The sequence below is a fragment of the Xiphophorus hellerii genome, chromosome 13, assembly GCF_003331165.1.
Source record: "Xiphophorus hellerii strain 12219 chromosome 13, Xiphophorus_hellerii-4.1, whole genome shotgun sequence".
In the NCBI taxonomy this organism is placed as follows: domain Eukaryota; kingdom Metazoa; phylum Chordata; class Actinopteri; order Cyprinodontiformes; family Poeciliidae; genus Xiphophorus; species Xiphophorus hellerii.
Genome location: NC_045684.1, coordinates 16,559,189 through 16,577,969, shown reverse-complemented (window position 1 = coordinate 16,577,969; position 18,781 = coordinate 16,559,189). Strand labels below are relative to the sequence as shown.

At 39.3% G+C, this 18,781-nt stretch overlaps 1 protein-coding gene across 1 annotated transcript in view; it reads right to left on the bottom strand.

Annotated features, from left to right (window-relative positions):
* Positions 1 to 10,870: 10,870 nt before the first annotated feature.
* Positions 10,871 to 18,781, bottom strand: part of triqk (triple QxxK/R motif containing) — a 35,659-nt gene continuing 27,748 nt past the window's right edge. Inside the window, exon 4 of the mRNA XM_032581117.1 lies at positions 10,871 to 12,929. Within this exon, the coding sequence (XP_032437008.1) occupies positions 12,822 to 12,929 (108 nt within the window). The 3' untranslated portion in view covers positions 10,871 to 12,821. The remainder of the gene's footprint in view (positions 12,930 to 18,781) is intronic.

Genomic DNA, 18,781 nt, shown 5'->3' with positions numbered 1-18,781 from the left:
AACTGCCCATCTTAGCGCCGGTGTTAAAAAAAAAAAAAGAAGAAAGAGAGCGAGAAAAGGCCACAGGTGTGTATTCTTTAATCCTATCATTAAAAACAGATCCGGCTCTGGAAAGTGTCACCCAAACTCGCACAGTTCCCTCTGATGCGCATTCGATATAATGACACAATGCCTCTGTGGTTTAAAAAAAGCCTGCTTCAGAGTAAGATTGGTTTTTGGGCCTGTTTGTGTAAAATGCCACTTTTGCCCCAAGGCCTGTTAGCTCATTGTCACTCCCTGTTTCACACTTAGTCATAGCGTGTGTGGGGGCGTGTGTGTGAGTGTGTTACAGGGCAGGATGAGTGGAAGTGAAATGTAAATATCATAGGAAGTTATTTCATGCCACTCATTTAAACTGACAGAACTTGTGTAAACTGCCACATAGCCAGAACTGCTGCTGTGTGCAGATGGGCACTTTTTAATGCAAACTGGATTCCTTCAGAGTTTTTAAAGCGAGTGGCTCCAAGGCATTTTCATAGTTTGATAGCCAATTCCAACAATATTAATTACAGAATTGAATCTGTCTGAATGAATGGCAATAACATTTCTATGTCATGTTTTATAATGAGAATGGCATAATGGCATTTGACAAGTTGTAATATTTTCCAGCTTGTTTTTTAATTGGTTACAATAAAGTTTGTAAGTCTTGTAAAGCACATTGAACTACCCTGTTGCTGAAATGTGCCATGCTAACAAACTTAACTTGACTTAAAGTGAATATCTGATTATTTTTTTCTTTACAGCACCTGTTGTCCAGGTAGGGTCACTGGGGGGAAAGATACTTATCTCCAGAGGTCAATGGGCAAGAGGCAGGGCACAACCTGGAGAGGTCACCAGCCCATTATGAAGCAACACAAAGGCTAAAAAAACAATGCATGCATTCATTGCCCCATAAGGAACATTTAGAATAGCCAATCTACTCTATTCATGTTTTTGAATTGTGGAAGGAAAGCAGATTACCTGTCGTTGTGTCCTTGGGCAAGACACTTCATCCCTCTTTCCGGCTGGTGTTGGTCAGAAGGGCCGGTGGCATGATACGGCAGCCTTGCTTCTGTCAGACTGCCCCAGGGCAACTGTGGCTACACTCCAACAACTCGCCATTATCAGCATGTGAATGAGTGCATGAATGGGACACACATATAAGAACATGTGAACCAGTGGGTAAAGTAGCCAAAGATTGGATTTAGGTAAGAGTAGCCTTACTCCAAAATTTGTTTTATTCAAGTAGAAGTAAAATGTAGCCATACAAAAAAATATATGCAAGGGTAATTATTTGGTGACAAGATGACTTAATATGGCCCGAAATGAGTGAGAATATGAAGTCATGTCACATCACTGCAGCATGTGTCAACCAAGATAACAACAAAAGGGTCCAGAGCCATACAGGAAAATTAAGACAATTTCTCAAAAGATGTATAACTTTTGATGTGCTCCTGGTATGAATAGTTCATGTGTGTTGAGATCAAGGGTATGGATTTCAGTGTATCAGATAAAAAGCATGTTACTATCTTGTTATCTTTATTTATTTCGAGATTTAATGAACACCTGAGCATGAAATTTATAAACTGTACGAGAGTCCACAAATAGTCAGGTGTTTATTACCCTAATTAATCAGAAAGCAGAGAAAGCCCTTAGTTTCCCACAGACACATTTGGTAACAAGGAGCAGCAGCACTGCCGGAGTCCAAGACTTACTTTTCACAGGCTTGAATTAATCTCAAAGACAAAATAACTTTCACTTTGGCTGTGCAGGGACCGGATCGTTCCTGAGTGACCTTTGGATCAGACCCCACAGGGTTCTCTTAGGTACGGAGCCGAAAGTATTCGGTTTGTACTGAATTTAAATTATTCAGGGCCTTTTCTTTCAAAATGTGATTCATAAATATTTCAAACACATTCCCACAGATACTACCTTGGACCTCTACGCCACTTCAACAGATATGTCCACCAAGAGAACTACAAAGTGTTCAGAGCCCCTTAGGCCTCTTAAGACAAAGTCCATTACCACCTTGCAGACAAAGTGCTTTTTTTACTGCATGAAACTCTATCAAGGTTTTAGGTTCTCTTCCCTCTCCTGAGTCTTCACACAGCACAGTGGTTCCTTAACAGCGGACACTGTGGTTCAATGAACCTCTTTCCTCACAACTTTCTTCTTAAGTTGTGCCACCCTTAAAGTTTCACTGGCCTGGTTTAGTCGTCCATATGAACATTTTCGAGGGGCCCCACTGTTCTTCACGTAAAGCAAAAAACTAGAAAGGTGCTGCCTTGTTTTAACTACGCAAAACAAATCTTTAATGGAAATGTAAGATGTTCTCCAAGGATCTTTGGTTATGCAAACACTGAATTTGCAGAACACATGGGCAACTGGTAATGTAGTGACCCTCGGGAAGCCCAAACACCAAAGTCCGCCTTTAGATTAATAGCTTTACTGACTTCCTATTGCAATAGTTTCCTAAGTGATTTTCCTAAGATGAAATCATACCTTCCATTCAACCGAACGATCTATTCAAATGTAAAGGCTATGGATGACTGATAACCTTCTGAAAATATCTGAAAGTTTTCTGTGCTTAAAAAGATGACAGAAAATGCCTCGGCCTCCTGGATCTCCCAACCTCACTGTTTTATTTAAAACCAACATTAAGTGTGATGCAATGTATTTGCAATGGTAAAATTAGAGTGCAACCTCTAAACTTCTTTAATAATTAAAGACTATCCAGCAACTGGCTTGTGCATAAACATTTTTTCTACTTGTGTCAGTTACTTAAGGCTCTTAAGATCAAAAATATAGAGTTTTTATAAAAAATCTGAAAAGAAAAATAAATTTCTAAAAATGTGTTCTGCACTCTTGATATTTGAATCTGAATGTAATCTGCGCTGACCTTTAGTGATATATAGCTTAAGGGGACGAGAAAGACAAAGGCTGGAAAGTGGTGTGCAAATAGAGAATGATGTGTTTTTCAGAAAGAGGAGAAGGGAAAGGGAGAAAGCATCATAAAGCATCTGTGTTGTTGCCTGTTGGCCTTTTGACCTGGGGTCACAATGATATGACTGCGTCTTCTTAGCAGCTATGCTGAGAAGAGATAACATATCTCCTGATTGGTTTCAAATATTGTGAAAAGTGTCTTTGGTATGCACCATATTTTCTGGACTACAAGTTGCTGTAGACTAGAGTATAAATCGCATCAATCAAAGATACGTCAAGAAGAGGGAAAAAACTACAAGTGTAAGTTGCATGTATTTAGAAATGCATTTCACAGAGTCCAAGAACAAACATTTAATCTGGAATTACCCAGAGCTGGGAGGCCAAACAGACTTACTTCACATAGCAAGCCAGAAAGTCTTACAAACAAGTTACCGGCAAGTTCGCCAGTGTCATTCCACGTCACTGAATCTATTAACGTCTTAATTTTCTGTGTCACTTCTGGACAACTCCACCAGCTCTGGAGGAAGATGGAGCGCCATCACTTCTTGGTCCATCCACCCTTTCTTATTCAGAGCCAAGACTGTGCTGGAGGCGAATTTAATTAAGTGGCTCTGAATGCTTTTGTGTTAACTTCTAAGAGAAAACCCCAACAACAACCCTTTTTTATCGTAGATTTCCAAACCACTGTGTACTTAAAAATAAATAGAGACTTCTTACATAGGCTTTTGGATCTAATATCTTTACTATCGCTGCCATAAATACACGTCGTGGTTTAATGTGAGTCATTGCAGTACCGTTGTCTGTCAACATTTTGTTCCTATTAAACAAAAGAAGGCTTTGTTAAGGATAATGGAGGTAGTCTGTTTAATTATTTGAAGTGACTATTTTTTTATGTAAACAGTGATGTGGTACTGTGGTTCTGCAGTTCTTCTGTTTCATTTAGGTTTACTGTAAGGCTGAAGTCTGTTCTGCCAATCCTTGACAATGAAACGATTAATACAGCAGGAGACCTTCTTTTTTTTTTAATCGCCCCGCAAGGGGTCTTTTTGTGGGCTCTAGTGTCCCTTTTTCAAAGTAGGCTGATAGGAAAGGGGGAAGGAGAGGGAGGAAGACATGCGGTAAACGTCGTCGGGTCCGGGAGTCGAACCCGCGAGTCGAACGGTCGAGGCCACGTTGCCTCTGAATGTGGGTCACGCTAACCCCTCCGCCACCACGGCACGCCCCAGCAGGAGACCTTCTTAAGTTCCCATCGGTCCCACACTGACTGACCTCCAACTCATGCAGACTGGTTCATCAAGAGATCTGACCAACAGGCAACTAAATTGAACAACAAACTTTCTGCATCTCTGAGCTGATCTGAATATACATTAAAATCCCCTTATGAGTGAGTAGCTACAGCAGACGTATAAGTTATAAAGGTATCAAGAGACCAAGCTTTAGCTATGCCTGTAACCTGTAAACAAGCTATGAAAAACTAGAAATCACATCAGCCCATAAAGGTTTTAAAGTCTGGGACTTTTCTTCCTAGTGTTGTCAGCCTGGTATTTGAGAAACAATCAAGTGCTAAACTAATGCACACATCACTGCCTGCTTTCTGGAACAGTGATTGGTAGAGGGAGAAGAGGAGCCTTAAGATCACATTACTTATTGGAATAAACAACACAACTGTTGGAGAAAACATGCGGATGTTATTCCCTCAGGTAATTCCACGCTCACTGATGCATGGCCAAACACAACGCTCTGAGGAGCACAGCAACTTATCTCTCGCTCTGTCTCTCTCTTTCTTTGTCGGCTCAGTGGATTTCATTTCTCCTTTTTATACATGCTGTGGACCTGAAGCTTTTTTAATATTATTTACCATAAATACTCACATATCAGACATTTGAACTATTTGGGATGTATTTTTTAGTGTTCTCAGAACTTTTAGAGATGAGTTATAATACAGATTATGATACGGAAGCAACAGCTTGCACATTTACTTTTGGTTTATAATGCTTTTATAATGTGCTAGAATTGTCTGTGAAACAAGCAAAACTATACCAACTTCGCCTAAGATTTTTTTAAAAAGTTAGATATAAAACATTTTTTCTACAGATTTTATCTGACCTTTTAAAATTACACCACAAGATTCTTCTCCTGACTGACACCTTTATATAAAGTCTGTTTTGTAATTCTTTGTAACCTCTCTGCAAGTAATGGCTCTAGTTAAAAAATACAAATTACAAAAAAAAATTCTCTGAGGAAAGCTGAGATTTTTTTCCCTAATTAACCAGCTTCACTGGGATTTTTGTTTGTTTTTTACAGTTTTTCACTCGTATAGATTTCCTAATTTTACAGGTGAATTGTAAGCATAGTTAAAATTAGTAAAAGAAAATTTTGGAAATGATCCATTGTGGTTTCATTTTCTTTTACATCACAATAAACCTGGTATTTCAACAGAGGCCTGTTTACACTTTTCAAGGCTTACAACTTTCAATGCAAACCAGGGTTGCTGGTATGCCTGATTTCTTAAATAATCTCTCTCAAGTGGCTCTGAGTTGGTCGGTTTACTCAAGGTGTCGAGTCTCCTGGGAACTGCCGGAGAGGATGTCAGCGGCTGCTTCCTCCTTTAGCCGGTAACAGGAACTGGCTGTGTTCCAGTGCACGCCTGTTTGTGTGTGAGCGCTCCCTGTCAGACGGAGGACTGGGCAACGAGCCCAGGTGCAGCTGAGCCCAGGTGTTCCCCTGTGAGAAACACAAACAGCACGTGCAAACACGAAGGGACACAAACAGAGAGGGACTGGTATCAGAGCTCGCACCTGTTGATCACCTGTTCTACCTGTACACGAAGCACCGATTATAGTTATAGCAATTGTGAACATGCAAACAAAACAAAACCTCTGACGGGAGCATATGCTTTAGATTAAAGTTGTGCCAGGCTAAAATGAAAAGAATGCCATGTTTTAATATGAAGATCTTCCATATTAGTCTTTGATTTGTGTAACCTTTCTGCCCGCCTGCCTCTGTCCCCCCTGACATTTTCCGATCTCCCGCTGAGTACTTCAGTCTCTGTCATTAGGCCACGCATCATGGATTAAAAGCCCGATCGCAGGGTGCGATTCGCAGTAGAAACATCTAAGTCTGATATTACTACACACCTCACAAGGCACTGGGGAGTTTCTAATCCACTGCACAGCACAATCCTGCTAATGCATTCACATCAGACCCACAGATAACCGATTCAGGCAGCGAATTAGACTCTGATGGCATTACTGCCGGGCTCGACGCCGACATGTTTGTTTTTGACATTAATGTCTGCAGATATGTGCATTTCGTTGAGGTTTTGAACGTGATGGAAGATCATTTCAGGATAAACATCGGTGTGGTGTGTGCAAAGTTCTGATTTCAGATCTACATACACTTCCAGACTAGACTTTCAGGATTTTTATGACAGTTTTCCCATTAAGCCAGAAGGTCTACAGTGGATCTCAAAAGTGAACATGTCCCTGATAAGCTGTCAGATTTTTGGGGGGATACAAAATAAAGAGAGCAAGAAAAAAATTAAAAAGTGGCAACTTACAGTATGTCCTCTGCAATTAAACCAAAAAATAACTGTAAATTTTTATAAATCCTATTGCAGTACATGGCCACAAGCCTGAATTTCACACATTAGTTAAAAGACGTCATTATGATGTTGTTCCTATTCCCAGAAAGTAATTCGCACATGCCAAGCCGGAACAGCTCAGCGCCACGTCAGTCTGGTCACAATGAAAACAAAATGAATCACAAAATGACCTGCTTGACAACGGAGTCTGTGTTTGGAAACAGACTGTTTAGAAGACGGATCGACTTAGACCTCCTGTTCACCTTCGGTACGCTCGCATTATGACGGTGTTGTGCAGCCAAGGTGTGTGAGCTGAGGTGATGCTTTGACTTCTAGAAAAAAGGGCTTGTGTGTTTGCACAACCATCGTGTTCCCCACCTTTCATCATCTCTTGCCAGTAGGGACAGGCTCTTACACAAACTGATGAAATAATGTGAATGTGAAAAGAGGGAGAGAAAATCCTTAAAGGAAAAGAAGGCTATGAAGATATTAAACAGAAAATGCGATTCATTTAATTCAGTGACAAAATATAAATAAATATTCATAATCAAGATTGTACGATATTAAGAAAATATGCAATTTCCATATTAGCGTTTAATTTTTTTTACCCCTTTCTTTCTTTTCTTCTCATAGTGATGTCCTTATCGCCTTCTGTGAGATTTAGCAACCTCATTAACGACGTGTCTCATTAAAATCGGACTGGTTTAGGCAATGAATTTATAACACAGAATATTTATCCTTTGCAAATCTGTATGCAATTCTTTTTTCACTTTAAATTCACCAAAAAATTTACCTGCAAAAATTTGCCTGCAAATGTGGTGACCATCTGATGACCCAATCCAAAACAATCAGCACTTAATGAAGTCGAGCGGCTTTTAGGCATTCAGCTTACGCTCCTTCGATAATGTGACACTAGTGTATCGGCCTGGACCAGAGGCGCATGCAGGTTTTTTTTTGAAGGTTCACCCACTCATCTGAAAGAGTTTCGTGATACTTCCTGAATCAGTTTGCCTTTTAAGGACACGTGTGCAGACAAAGATCTTTCGCACCTGTAGCAACAGTAAACCTTGTTTCACTTCACATCCGAGGAGACAGCAAAAGGTTTACACAGCAGGGAGCGGGCCGTATATGAGGAGTCAAGGACCAAGGAGATCAGGGCAGCTGAGAGAAGCTACAACGAGAAGCTAAAAAGGAAAAGAGCATCAGAGTTTTTTTGTGAGTTGGTTTGCGCATGTGATCAGGATGCTTCCTGAGAGTTTTTCTGGCACATCCCCAGACCCTCGTCATGCTGGAGGCGAGATAGATCCTTTCTGCACTGGGAACACCAAGAGATCTCCAACAACAAGCTGGAGAGAGGCAATGGATGGATGGGTGATGTGCAACTAAGACAATATAGTAACAAAAGTTTTCAGAAGTATGCTTTCTTGATATTCATTTGACACTGCTGTGATTAATATTGGAACTAGTATCTATATCTTCACGTGAGCCCTAATTCTAATTCCTCATTTGGCATGCACAAACAAATGCCAAATACATATTACGTTTGTTATTCCAATGTAGAAACAGAAAAATGTAGCTCGAATCTGAGTGAACCAATGGCAAGTAGAAAATAATGAATGACGGTGGGGAAGGCAGAGGGAGAAGACATTAGTGTGAGCCCAGCAGTAGTACTGTGTGACACGCATCGTCAGCCCTGTCTTCACCATATCTCCCTAATGGGACCGCAACAGTGTGTCTGCATGTGGGCGTGCGTGTGTGTGAGTGAGAGAGAGAGCCGCTTTGTCAGAGAAGCTCAGAGAAACGGGGCGCACACCCAGGAGTGTGTGCGTGCGTATGTGTGTGTGTTTGATAGAGATAGGGACTAAATGAGCTTCTGGAGGAACTGACCCTCCTCACTTCCCACTAGTCTGTCAGAGAGACTGACTGCTTCACTGGAGCATAGCCACAGCCACGGTTCTGAGAGCTGAAAATACCACACACACACACACACACACGCTTGCAGGTGGACGCTAGAGAGAGGCTTTTCAGGATTGATGTGTTGCCTTACAAAATGGAACCAAACCAGAGGAACACACCATTTAAAAGCTGAAGTGAAAATAAATTGAGGTCAATCCGCATTTACATCCAGTAGAGGACGCGACCAAACACATTTGTTTAAGGCAAAGGCAAATAATCACCAAACCAAACCTAGCATACTCATCATTTATAATTATGATTCATGTCAAGATAAGCAGCGGTGCACATATTAGAAAGCCTCACATTGTTTTAAATGTGGTGAAGTGTGGAGCACGACGTGCTATTCTCGCGTGCAAGCTGGTATAAACGCAGGTTTCAGGCAAAGCGTAATTACTCTTGGTGACGTACCTTACATGACTAATGAGCAAAGTTTGGGTGCTGGGCTTCTGGCTCATTTGTCACAGGATGGTGGGTAAGGCTTCAGCTCCAGCAAAACGTTGCTGACATATAAAGGCTAAATACTCATACAGAGATACTGATTAATACCCCAAGCAAATGCAAGACAAGGAGAACTCATGGATGGTAGAAAATGTCATGACATCAAATTATGTCTTTCCCATGACTATCCTTGTGAATTAATATGCTGCACTAAGCACCATGTCCTTTAAGATGCTGCAGCATATCCCAGGGGACTCTAACAGTACTAACAGAACTTACTGACATGCAAACAATAATCTTCAAAATACATCAAGAAACTGCGGTTTTAATCAAATAGCAACATACAAATGTCCTAATCATGAATGTTATTAAACTTGGGAATTTAGAAATGTATCCAAATCAATTCCTCAGTGAAATGATTCTGGAACCTTTAACTTCAAGCCTTTTTAAAAACACTAAAACTGGTGAAAATCATTTCATTTACCGGTATATTCATTTCAAAGTGAACCTGACTTTTGTAGCCTCTGACTTTGATAAGTGAATCACAGCAGCACCGGTTTTCATTATCATTATTTTTATTCTATCGTTAGATTGAAAAGATCACTCAAAATCTGCTGTACAAATTTATGGATGCAATTGTTTTTCCACTTTAAAAAAACACTACTACAATCAGGAGGAAAACTTTTTTGTAAGAAATCTATTTGAAGATATTTTACACATAAATATTTTTGACACATATTTTCTTATTGAACGTCAATACAACTGTTGTAGTGGCAATTATTGCCACTACAGAAACCTCTGACAGAAAACTAGTATGTTTTGCTATGTATTGCAAATTTTTTGCTCAGGTCCCTCTTGAAAATGAGATCTAGATCTCAACGGGGTTTACCTGATTAAATAAAGGAATATATATATATATAGTGGTCAAAGTCTAACATAAACATAACATAAAGAAAAGCAGCCATGACTGTTCAATGGGCTCATGATCAGGGCCACATATACCAGAAGCTTCATGCTAGCCCAGTTCAATTCCAAAATCGGTTCTGATGTGTGTTTGGAATCGTTTCCGAGTTGAAATAAGCTAAACCAAACCTAATGCTAACCTTGCATTTCAACCATCTGATACAAATCAACGACTGGGGGATTGAAACAGAATGGATAAAACCAGTTAAGATAAAGTTCCTGAAAAAGTCCCAGGCTTTACCTTTCTAAAACAGAATGGACTAAGCCTAAAAGCTAGGCTTCTATCAACCAACCAATGTAAGCGTTAGCAATGGTATGAATGCTGGTTGAGTATGCAATTATACACAATTATACCAGAACCTTGCTGGTATAATTATATAATATAATATAATTAATGTATATAAACCTTACCCCCATATAAACCTTGAGGAGAGTGTTGGTTTGCAACCTTTAAACTAATAATATTATAATAGTCGGCTTTAGTGGATTAGAGAAAAATCAATAATAAATTCAAACTTGTGAGTCCTATTCTTGTTTTTCGAATAACTAAAATTGTTGCTACATGATAATTATAATAATTTTTCCACAGCTTGATGGAAGTTAAACAATGAAAAACATAAACATTATCTCAATTCACCTCTTTCTTTATTTTTGCATTAACTTTAAAGGCTTGTTATAATGACACCAACACGTAAGAACAACAAACATGTGAAATGAATAACAAAATATTATAGGAAATAAAGTACGTCATCTTAAGTTCAGACTGCTTGATGAACTTTCATTGAATTTAAATACAACTTTGCTTTAATTACTGCAATGAAAGGAATACTTTTACCACAAGCACCAGTCTGATCAGTGTGCTGATGCTCTCTGCGAGGTTTAAGCTGGAAAAGTTTAGGACCAAAGGTTTACATTTCAGGAGATGAAAAACGAGGTTTAGTTCACACAAAACCAACGATTTCATGAAACTGTGATTATAAGGCAGTATTTTTTTTTATTTAACAGCAGATCAATTTACATTCCTCAGTAGAAAATTTGAGAAAATCCAAAGTTTTCACAACCCCCTTATAAAACAGTAATGTTCATGCACTCTTCTAACAGGCATAACAATAGTAGAAACCATTACACAAATATTAAACATATCGTCTGAACCGATACAAAAAGCACAGAGAGACTTTCCATTATTCTGATGTCAGAGCTCTTGTAGCTGTAATGGTGAGCTTTTAGATAACAGGTGTCATGTTTGAAGGTCTATTAGGCCCGGCTCTCCATTGTTACACATGTGACTGAGTCACAGTGCAGGAGGAGGAGGGTCCCGATGTACCACAGCGTGATAAAAGCCCCCGGTGGAGGGTACGAGTGTGTTCTAATCATAATGGTTTCTTTGACATGTAGTCTATTTACAAGAGGTCGCAAGGTTGTGGGAGAAAACATAAGCTGAGAGCTGAAAAATCTGTCTCACATTTCACAAGGCATTTCAGCAGCAGAACACAATCAGACTCAAGACTTTAAGACCTTCATTCAATTGAAAAAAAAAAAAAAGGCTAGGAATGAGAGGCTGCCTATGTATTTGGTATTGCCTTTTGTGTATTTTGCAAAAAATAATAAAGAAGCAAGCGAAAAGTTTCACAGAAAAAGTAAAAAAGAGAAGAAAAAAAACCTTTCCAAGAAAAACTGTCATCAGAAACCCTTGACTACTTACTTTCCTTCTAACAAAACAGAGTAGGAGAACTTGGGCTTAAACAGCGGATAGAAGGTCACTCCATACAGCTTGGAGTCCAGCTGCACAAAGAGAGAAGTGGTAGAAAAAAAGTTCTGAACAACTTTCATATCTCTTAATACAAATAAAAAGGGAAAAACAATTCTGGGTTCTCTGCTCCACTCTTTAAGCCTTTAATTTCTATTTAAATAAAAGAACCGGATTGCATTTGCAGCAGTTCTCCTGAACACGCCTGTCTGTGTGCAGCAGGTGCACCGTGGCGTTCTATATTCTGCACACATGTTCAATCAGGACCGGGGCTTTGCGGATTCTAATCTCACACTTCGTGATCTCAAGATATCCACGAGGAAAGCTTTGTGCACTGGAATGTGAGGAAGGGGTTTGTCTGTAGCTGCAGCAGCAGCAGATTTACATTTTTCTATTAGCGGTGGAAAACAAAGGGACGTGACTGAGCGGGATATGACTGGCACGGCTCAGAGGTGTAAAAAGAAGCTCATTGTCTTTGCTGTATAAAGATTTAGCAGGGAAATTATTGCAGAAGAGACGCACCAATCAATCGGCATAGTGACTAGAAGTCCTCTCATTAGGTCTGTCGCTTGTTCAAATACTGAAAATTTGAATTTCTTTCGCAATTTATTCATTGAATGCATGACAATTTGAATAGATTTTTAAAATGTACATTTCTTGTACAAATCTACTGTGTAAAAACTTTACATTCAGTTGGTGAAACAAAACAAAGTTTTGAGTTTTAGTCCTTCAAAAAGCAGAAATTGGTCAGATTAAAAAAAAAAAACAAATCACACAGAAAAAAATTATTGGCCCAGAAAAAAACTAATCAATACATTTGTGTTCCAGAGTATAAGTACTTAAATTTCATTCAAATTCAAAAATACTTTTGAATTAAGAGGATGAGAACAAAATGTTCAAGGCTAAACAGCAACTATGATTATAAAATTAACCAAACCCAAGAAACTGCAACGTTTGATGTGTTTACCCCCCACAGAGTCAGAATCTCCTCACTGCATATAAAGGGTAGAATATGACTGTTTGCCATATTCAAACAGCCAAACCTGAGGGAAATTATATCTGGGTCTGAATGAGGGGCAACTAACAAATTTGCAAAGGCATCATCTACTTCACATATTTGTCTTTGCCCATAAAAGGAAGAACCAAAAGCTTTAGTTTACTGTCCACAACTCGTTAATCCATGTCCAGATCCAGGTTGATCTCTGTGCTCAGGTTCAGGTAGAAGAAGGCGTAAACGCAGAGGACAAAGAACAAAATCGCTGCAACAACCAGGAATGCATCCTAAAGAGAAAAAGAAAAGGATTACATATTACTTATTTATGCAATTTCTACATACATTTTTTTTTCCATTTAATTTCACAGCACCGAAGAAACAGTTTGTTTCACGTTGCCTTATAAGAGTGAAAATCCAATGTTTGAGCTGTTTTGAAAGCAATTATATTACAGAACAAAGCCTGCAAAATAAGAACCAATAAAAAAGTGAAAATGAAAGTGACATTTCAATGAAGCAAAAGCAATACTAAATTGATTGGTCCCTTGATTCTCTGATGTCTTCTGAGGAGAAACAGCATGATTTCAGAAGAAGAACAACACTTGGGAGAATGCTGTCCGGAAGAACACGAGAGGTCCAGCCACTATTTTTATTTGCAAAATCAGACAAACAGTACAAAGGACTCAGGGTGTTTAGATTATATAATTTACTTACAGGAACACACACTCATGCGGAATCTAGCCGCCTTTTGGCACGGCTCTAAAGGGATTCTTTCACAATAATCACTTCTTTATTCTTTCCACCGCAGAGGAAAAACAGAAGCTATTGGGCTGACAGAAAGCCAAAGCGAAAGCAGATGTGTTTTTTCTTGTGTATACCTGTGTTCGCATGGAAATGGCTTTGCTTTCTTTTACGTAAAACAAGCCTCCACAGTGGGAGTCCTGTTTCTGATGGCTCCATCTGCGCATTGATGGCACAAACACACCCAGCCGATTCACGGCAGGAAATCTTTGCGGTGAAACAGAAGCGAGTAGGTGACGGAGATTCATAATTAACAAAAATCCAAACACCCTTCATGAAAGACGAGAAATTGCGAAGCTATTTTCATAAGAAAAATGTGTACAATGATAATGGACTTTTACTAAAAGATTTAATGAATGTTTTCTTTACATAATTAAAAAGTTGTAGGAGATCTGCTTTAACAACATCTTGCTTTAAAAATTAAAAAAATACGAGTAAATCTAACTAAAAGCTGAAGCATGTGCAAATATTTTAGTCTTCAAGATGGGGAAGAGAAGAGAACATGCCATTCAGTTAGATCAATGTTTGTTGATCTTCATAAGCAACAACAAATCCACTGATCTAAACTTGCCTACATCAGGCGATAATTGCCCAGACAGAGCAACAATTAAGGAATTTAAACGAGCTGAAGTTGTGACAAACAAAGCCAGATCACAACCCAAGTTTATCCCATCACTACAGACAGTTGGGGAATGGAAAATTAGTTAAAAAAGAGGAAAAAAACTCTACAAAGGTCACTGTAAAGAACAAATAAACAAAAAAAAAACTGCAGCAAATAATGACATCTCACTCTCCATTACAATTATCAAATTCTATCCGCATAATGAACTGGTTGTTTCAATGAAATGTCAGGCCTCATGACACGGCGTGGGGCAGAAAACGCATATTATATAGTTCCTTAAATTAACTGCATCAGCAAAACATTTAACTTTCACCAAGACAGATTTTACACGCCACATGCTTTTTTTTTTTTTTTTTTTTTTTTTTTTAATTCAAGCTGCACTTTCTGGAAAGTTCATAAAAATCTGAATTGAGTCCAGATGTTTGCTTTCAAAACACACTGTTGTGTTTTTACTCCGTTGCTGCAGCTCTCTGCCAGTGATCCACCCACAATTCAACACAGAACAGCTTCAGAAGGCAAATGCTAGTTTTTCTTCTTCTGAGGAAGAACCGCTGAAGATATCGAAACATTAATGTTCCACTAGAACAGGAATATCCTAAGAGTTGCACAGCTGTTCTTTAAACTGGTATGCAATCTAATCTAGGGCTCAATACACCTTACAATTAAAACCTCTACAGAGAGATGGAAGAATTAGAGGTGCACATGTTTTTGCCATACCTTGTCGATTCAGAATTTTTTTTCCAATAAGTATTATAAAAGAAGTAAGTGTGCTGCAGGTTCTTTGATGCGAGTAATTTTGAATGCAGCGAAACATAAATCCCAAACCTCTCTCTGTTTTTATGGATTTCTATGACTGAGCCATTTATAGACAGAAAAGGCAAAAAGATTTTTGATACATTAAATTGTTAGGTGGAAAAGGTTATTTTCCAGTATTCCACCTGTTGGTCACCAGTAATAGCGGATGAAGAAAACAGTGGTGGATCCATATTGAATACATCTGAATGTACCTGTAAAATTAAGCTTAGCAAAATAAATGATGCAGTCGCTGCATATGTTTTAAAATAATACAAATCTAATTCCACGAGTCATGAAATTCAGTGTCCAGGGCGCTGAACTCCACCTCTGATCTTCACAGTAAAACTTTTTTCCGACAAAAATGGCCTAATTTTTTTTCTAAAGATTTTCTATTGGTTAATTGTCAAACAAATTGAGGCTTTCCAACAAAGTGGTATTCAAGTTGAAAATGGGAATTTGGAGCGCTTGTTCATTATGTGCAGCTCAGACGATTACAATCTTCATCAGCTGGAGTTTCATTAGGGGCACTCAGAGTATTGAACAATGCCAGTAATTCTTTATCAAGAGAACTCATTAGCCGCAAACTTTCTAATCAGCACCAGAGAGCTTGGAGGGCTGTGAAAGGGTGCAGAGTGCAGCCTGATTAAAGGTTATTCAAAAAGAAACATTTAGTTTTCAGAAAAGGAATGTGACCCTGGGAAAGTCAAAGTTCTAACATGATTAAAATCGCCGCATCTTTTTAAAAAAAATTTTTGACGCACTTGGTCAGTTTGTAGGCGGGTTATTAGTATGAAGTATGCCAAGGTTTTTAAAAATTACTGTTTCTTAGCGTCTTCCATCTGATTCAAGTGAGATGTGACAGAACGTCCAGAAGTGACCAGAGTTTTTGAGGGATACGTGAAACATAGATTAAATCTGCCCTCTTTCCCCTCCCCAAGTCGTTGCTGTGTACTGCTGGTCAGCTGGCTTTTGAGCCGTCTGTAATTATTTTTAGCCCCTAAAAAGTCACGGTATTAAAGGAGAGCCACTTGGGCAAAGTTTAGCTTTTTTTTTTAAGTTTGCTTCACAGCAAGTCTGTTAAACACCTGACTGATGGCTAGTTAATACACATTTGTTATTTAAATGAAGCTATATGAAGGTAATAATAATACAAATGTAAAATATTCAGTCATAGGCAGATCTACTTGAAAGCTGCAATAAAATTTTGCAGGTGTATTTTCAGTGGGCTAAAATCATCAATAAATACCTGTAAATGTCCTAATATAAGGAGTTTTTTATATATATATATATATATATATATATATATATGTTACATGTTAATGTAAATACAGTAAAACTCAGTTTTTTGTTGTTTTTTTTACTCAAGGTTATAATCTTGTTAGACTCTCTGGTGGTTCACAAGTTTCATAATCAAAAGTAAACAGAAATAAAAAAGCAAAACAAAACAAAAAACCAACAAAACACCATGCAAATTCGACCCGACGGCCAAATTGCAGAGAGAAATGACAAATGAAAAACAAGAGAATGAAAGAGAAAACAACAAAGAGATAAGACTGAGCACAAATGAGAGGTGGCAGGGGGCTAATAATAATAACTCCTCTCTGACTAAGACGATGGGGGTTGACAATTAAAAAGCATCAGCTTCAACTCAGCTATCTGTGTACACGTTGCAGCGTCTTGTCATCAGCCGCATTGGTCTTCATTAGCCTTGGCCCGCATTTATCTCCAACCCAGCAGCCACCAAACAGCTTAAAGTCCTCTCTTAATTGGAAAACTTTTAAATTTCATGCACTTTAGCTTCATATATTACCCGCCGGGCTCCTGCCGCTTGATTTACTTTTCCATTTTGCCCGGGCCTCGGAGAAAAAGGAAAGGGTGATCAAATCGCGGAGCCTTGATTGTTTTCTGCTTTTCTCCTTTCTGTGCTGGCAGCTTTGAAAATATAATAAAGACAGAAGCTATTTGACAAAAAAAAAAAAAAAAACATCAGAAAGAAAGCAGTTCGCTCCAGATACACGCATTTTACCAAATCTGCTGAAACAAAAGGAGACACAATATTCCCTCCCCTACTTCTTTATGAGAACAGCTGGTTACAGTAACTCGACTATGAAAACAAGCTGGAGGGGTTTCGCTGCAAACACTCAAGTCGTTCAAAGCACCTGCACTTGATTGAGATCATTGTTTTTGAGGAGAGCGGCCCACTGAGTCGAGGCCCGCAAACACTTGCATGCGCAGACCGCACACAAGTACACACACCCTCAGACACAAACTCGCAGCCTCTCTGCCCACATTTTGATGGAGACCACTGGATGGGGGCCTGAGCACATCATCATCTTCATCACAAGGCTCCCTCAGCTCCGGCGGCAGCTGCAGCAGAAAACTCGGTGTGCTGGAAGCGCAAGTGCCCGTCGCCCTGGCGACGAGCCACAGCTCAGCAGACGTCCTCTCATCTGGTCTGATTTTCATTCCCCTCCTGGGTTTGTTTGTGCGAGCCTGTGTGGGAATGTGTACATCAATCTAGATGCACCTACGTTTGTTTGTGTCTGCAAATGGATAGACACAGAAGCTGCTGGGGCATTTGTCCTGCAGTTACAAAGCACGGTTAAACTCCACGAGTTCAAGCAACACACTGACTATTTTAGAGTTTCTTTCCATGTGACCTAAATGTCTCGTTTATACACAAGCTCTGACTTTCTACATTTGATTTAACTCTGTGATTATTTTCTATCTTCACTACCTTTACAAAAGAGGCAAAAACCAAATAAAGAACTGCAACTTAGTTTCCACACAACACAAATTCACAAATGACAGATGGAGTATACCCAGAGTCATCATCTGTACTCTCCATCCTCTGCCAATTCTATGAGCAATTTCCCCCACCCAACTTTCTAGACTCGGCAGCTAAATAAGACTGCGGGAAAAGCTGTGCAGAAGTGAACAGAAGGTTGTTTGTGCCAATTAGACGAGGCAGGAGGCTTGTTTCCTGTGCTGCAGGAGAATGTTGCTGGAGCTACTCTGAAGGCTCTGCTTCTTCTCCAGGCAATCTGAAGGAGAGACCGTAAACTGATCTTCTTGCCAGTTTCTTCCTCACTGCTGTCAGATCCCAATGCAGAGAAGAGGACTTATATTTCAGCTACATGTTATTTTTGCAAAACCAACCAGAACGAGTGTCCTAGTGTCTTCATTAATTCTGCAGGTAGGTTGGTTACTTGAGCAGAAAACATAATAAATAGTTACTGTTCGTCAGGCACTTTCTTAGTTTGTCTGCCCTGCCTCCATCCTTCGTTTTGCCAACTTATCCAGACTGTCCTGTTACTAGGACAGCCCTGAGACAGGCTGCCCCGGCAGCTGCCAGATTCTCCATGCCTGCATGTCTGCTGGGCCTTCTGAGATACCATCTGCATTTGTTCTAGGCGTCTCATACAAAGAAGAAGAGAGGTACGGAAACAGGTGCATCTCAAAATATTAACCATCAAAAAGTTGCCATACTTTATTTTGGTTCTTTTATTCAAAAGATATTTTACACAGCAAATATTTAAAGTGTTTATGTCTATATTTATTCCACAGACTCACAGATTATACCTCATTAATTAAAGATACCGCAGTCAATCCCATAAAAGCAAAAAGAAAAAAAAAATTATGCAAACATTAAAAGGACTCTAGAGTGTCCCAACACTGAAAGTATTCCAGTTTCAACAAGACACACATCAGGCCCATATAGCGCTCTAAACCAATCAGAGACAGAATCACCGTCCCCCTCTTCACCCGTCATGAATGGTGGCTGCGCTCCAGTGTTCATGTACGTCGGTGTCCTGCAGTCAGCCAAAGGTGAGCAGGCTAGGCTACTTGCATAATCAGAGTAGTTGCAGTGCGGGTGAGGAGATAAAATATAAAAAAGATGAGGCCTGAAAAAAATCTTAACCA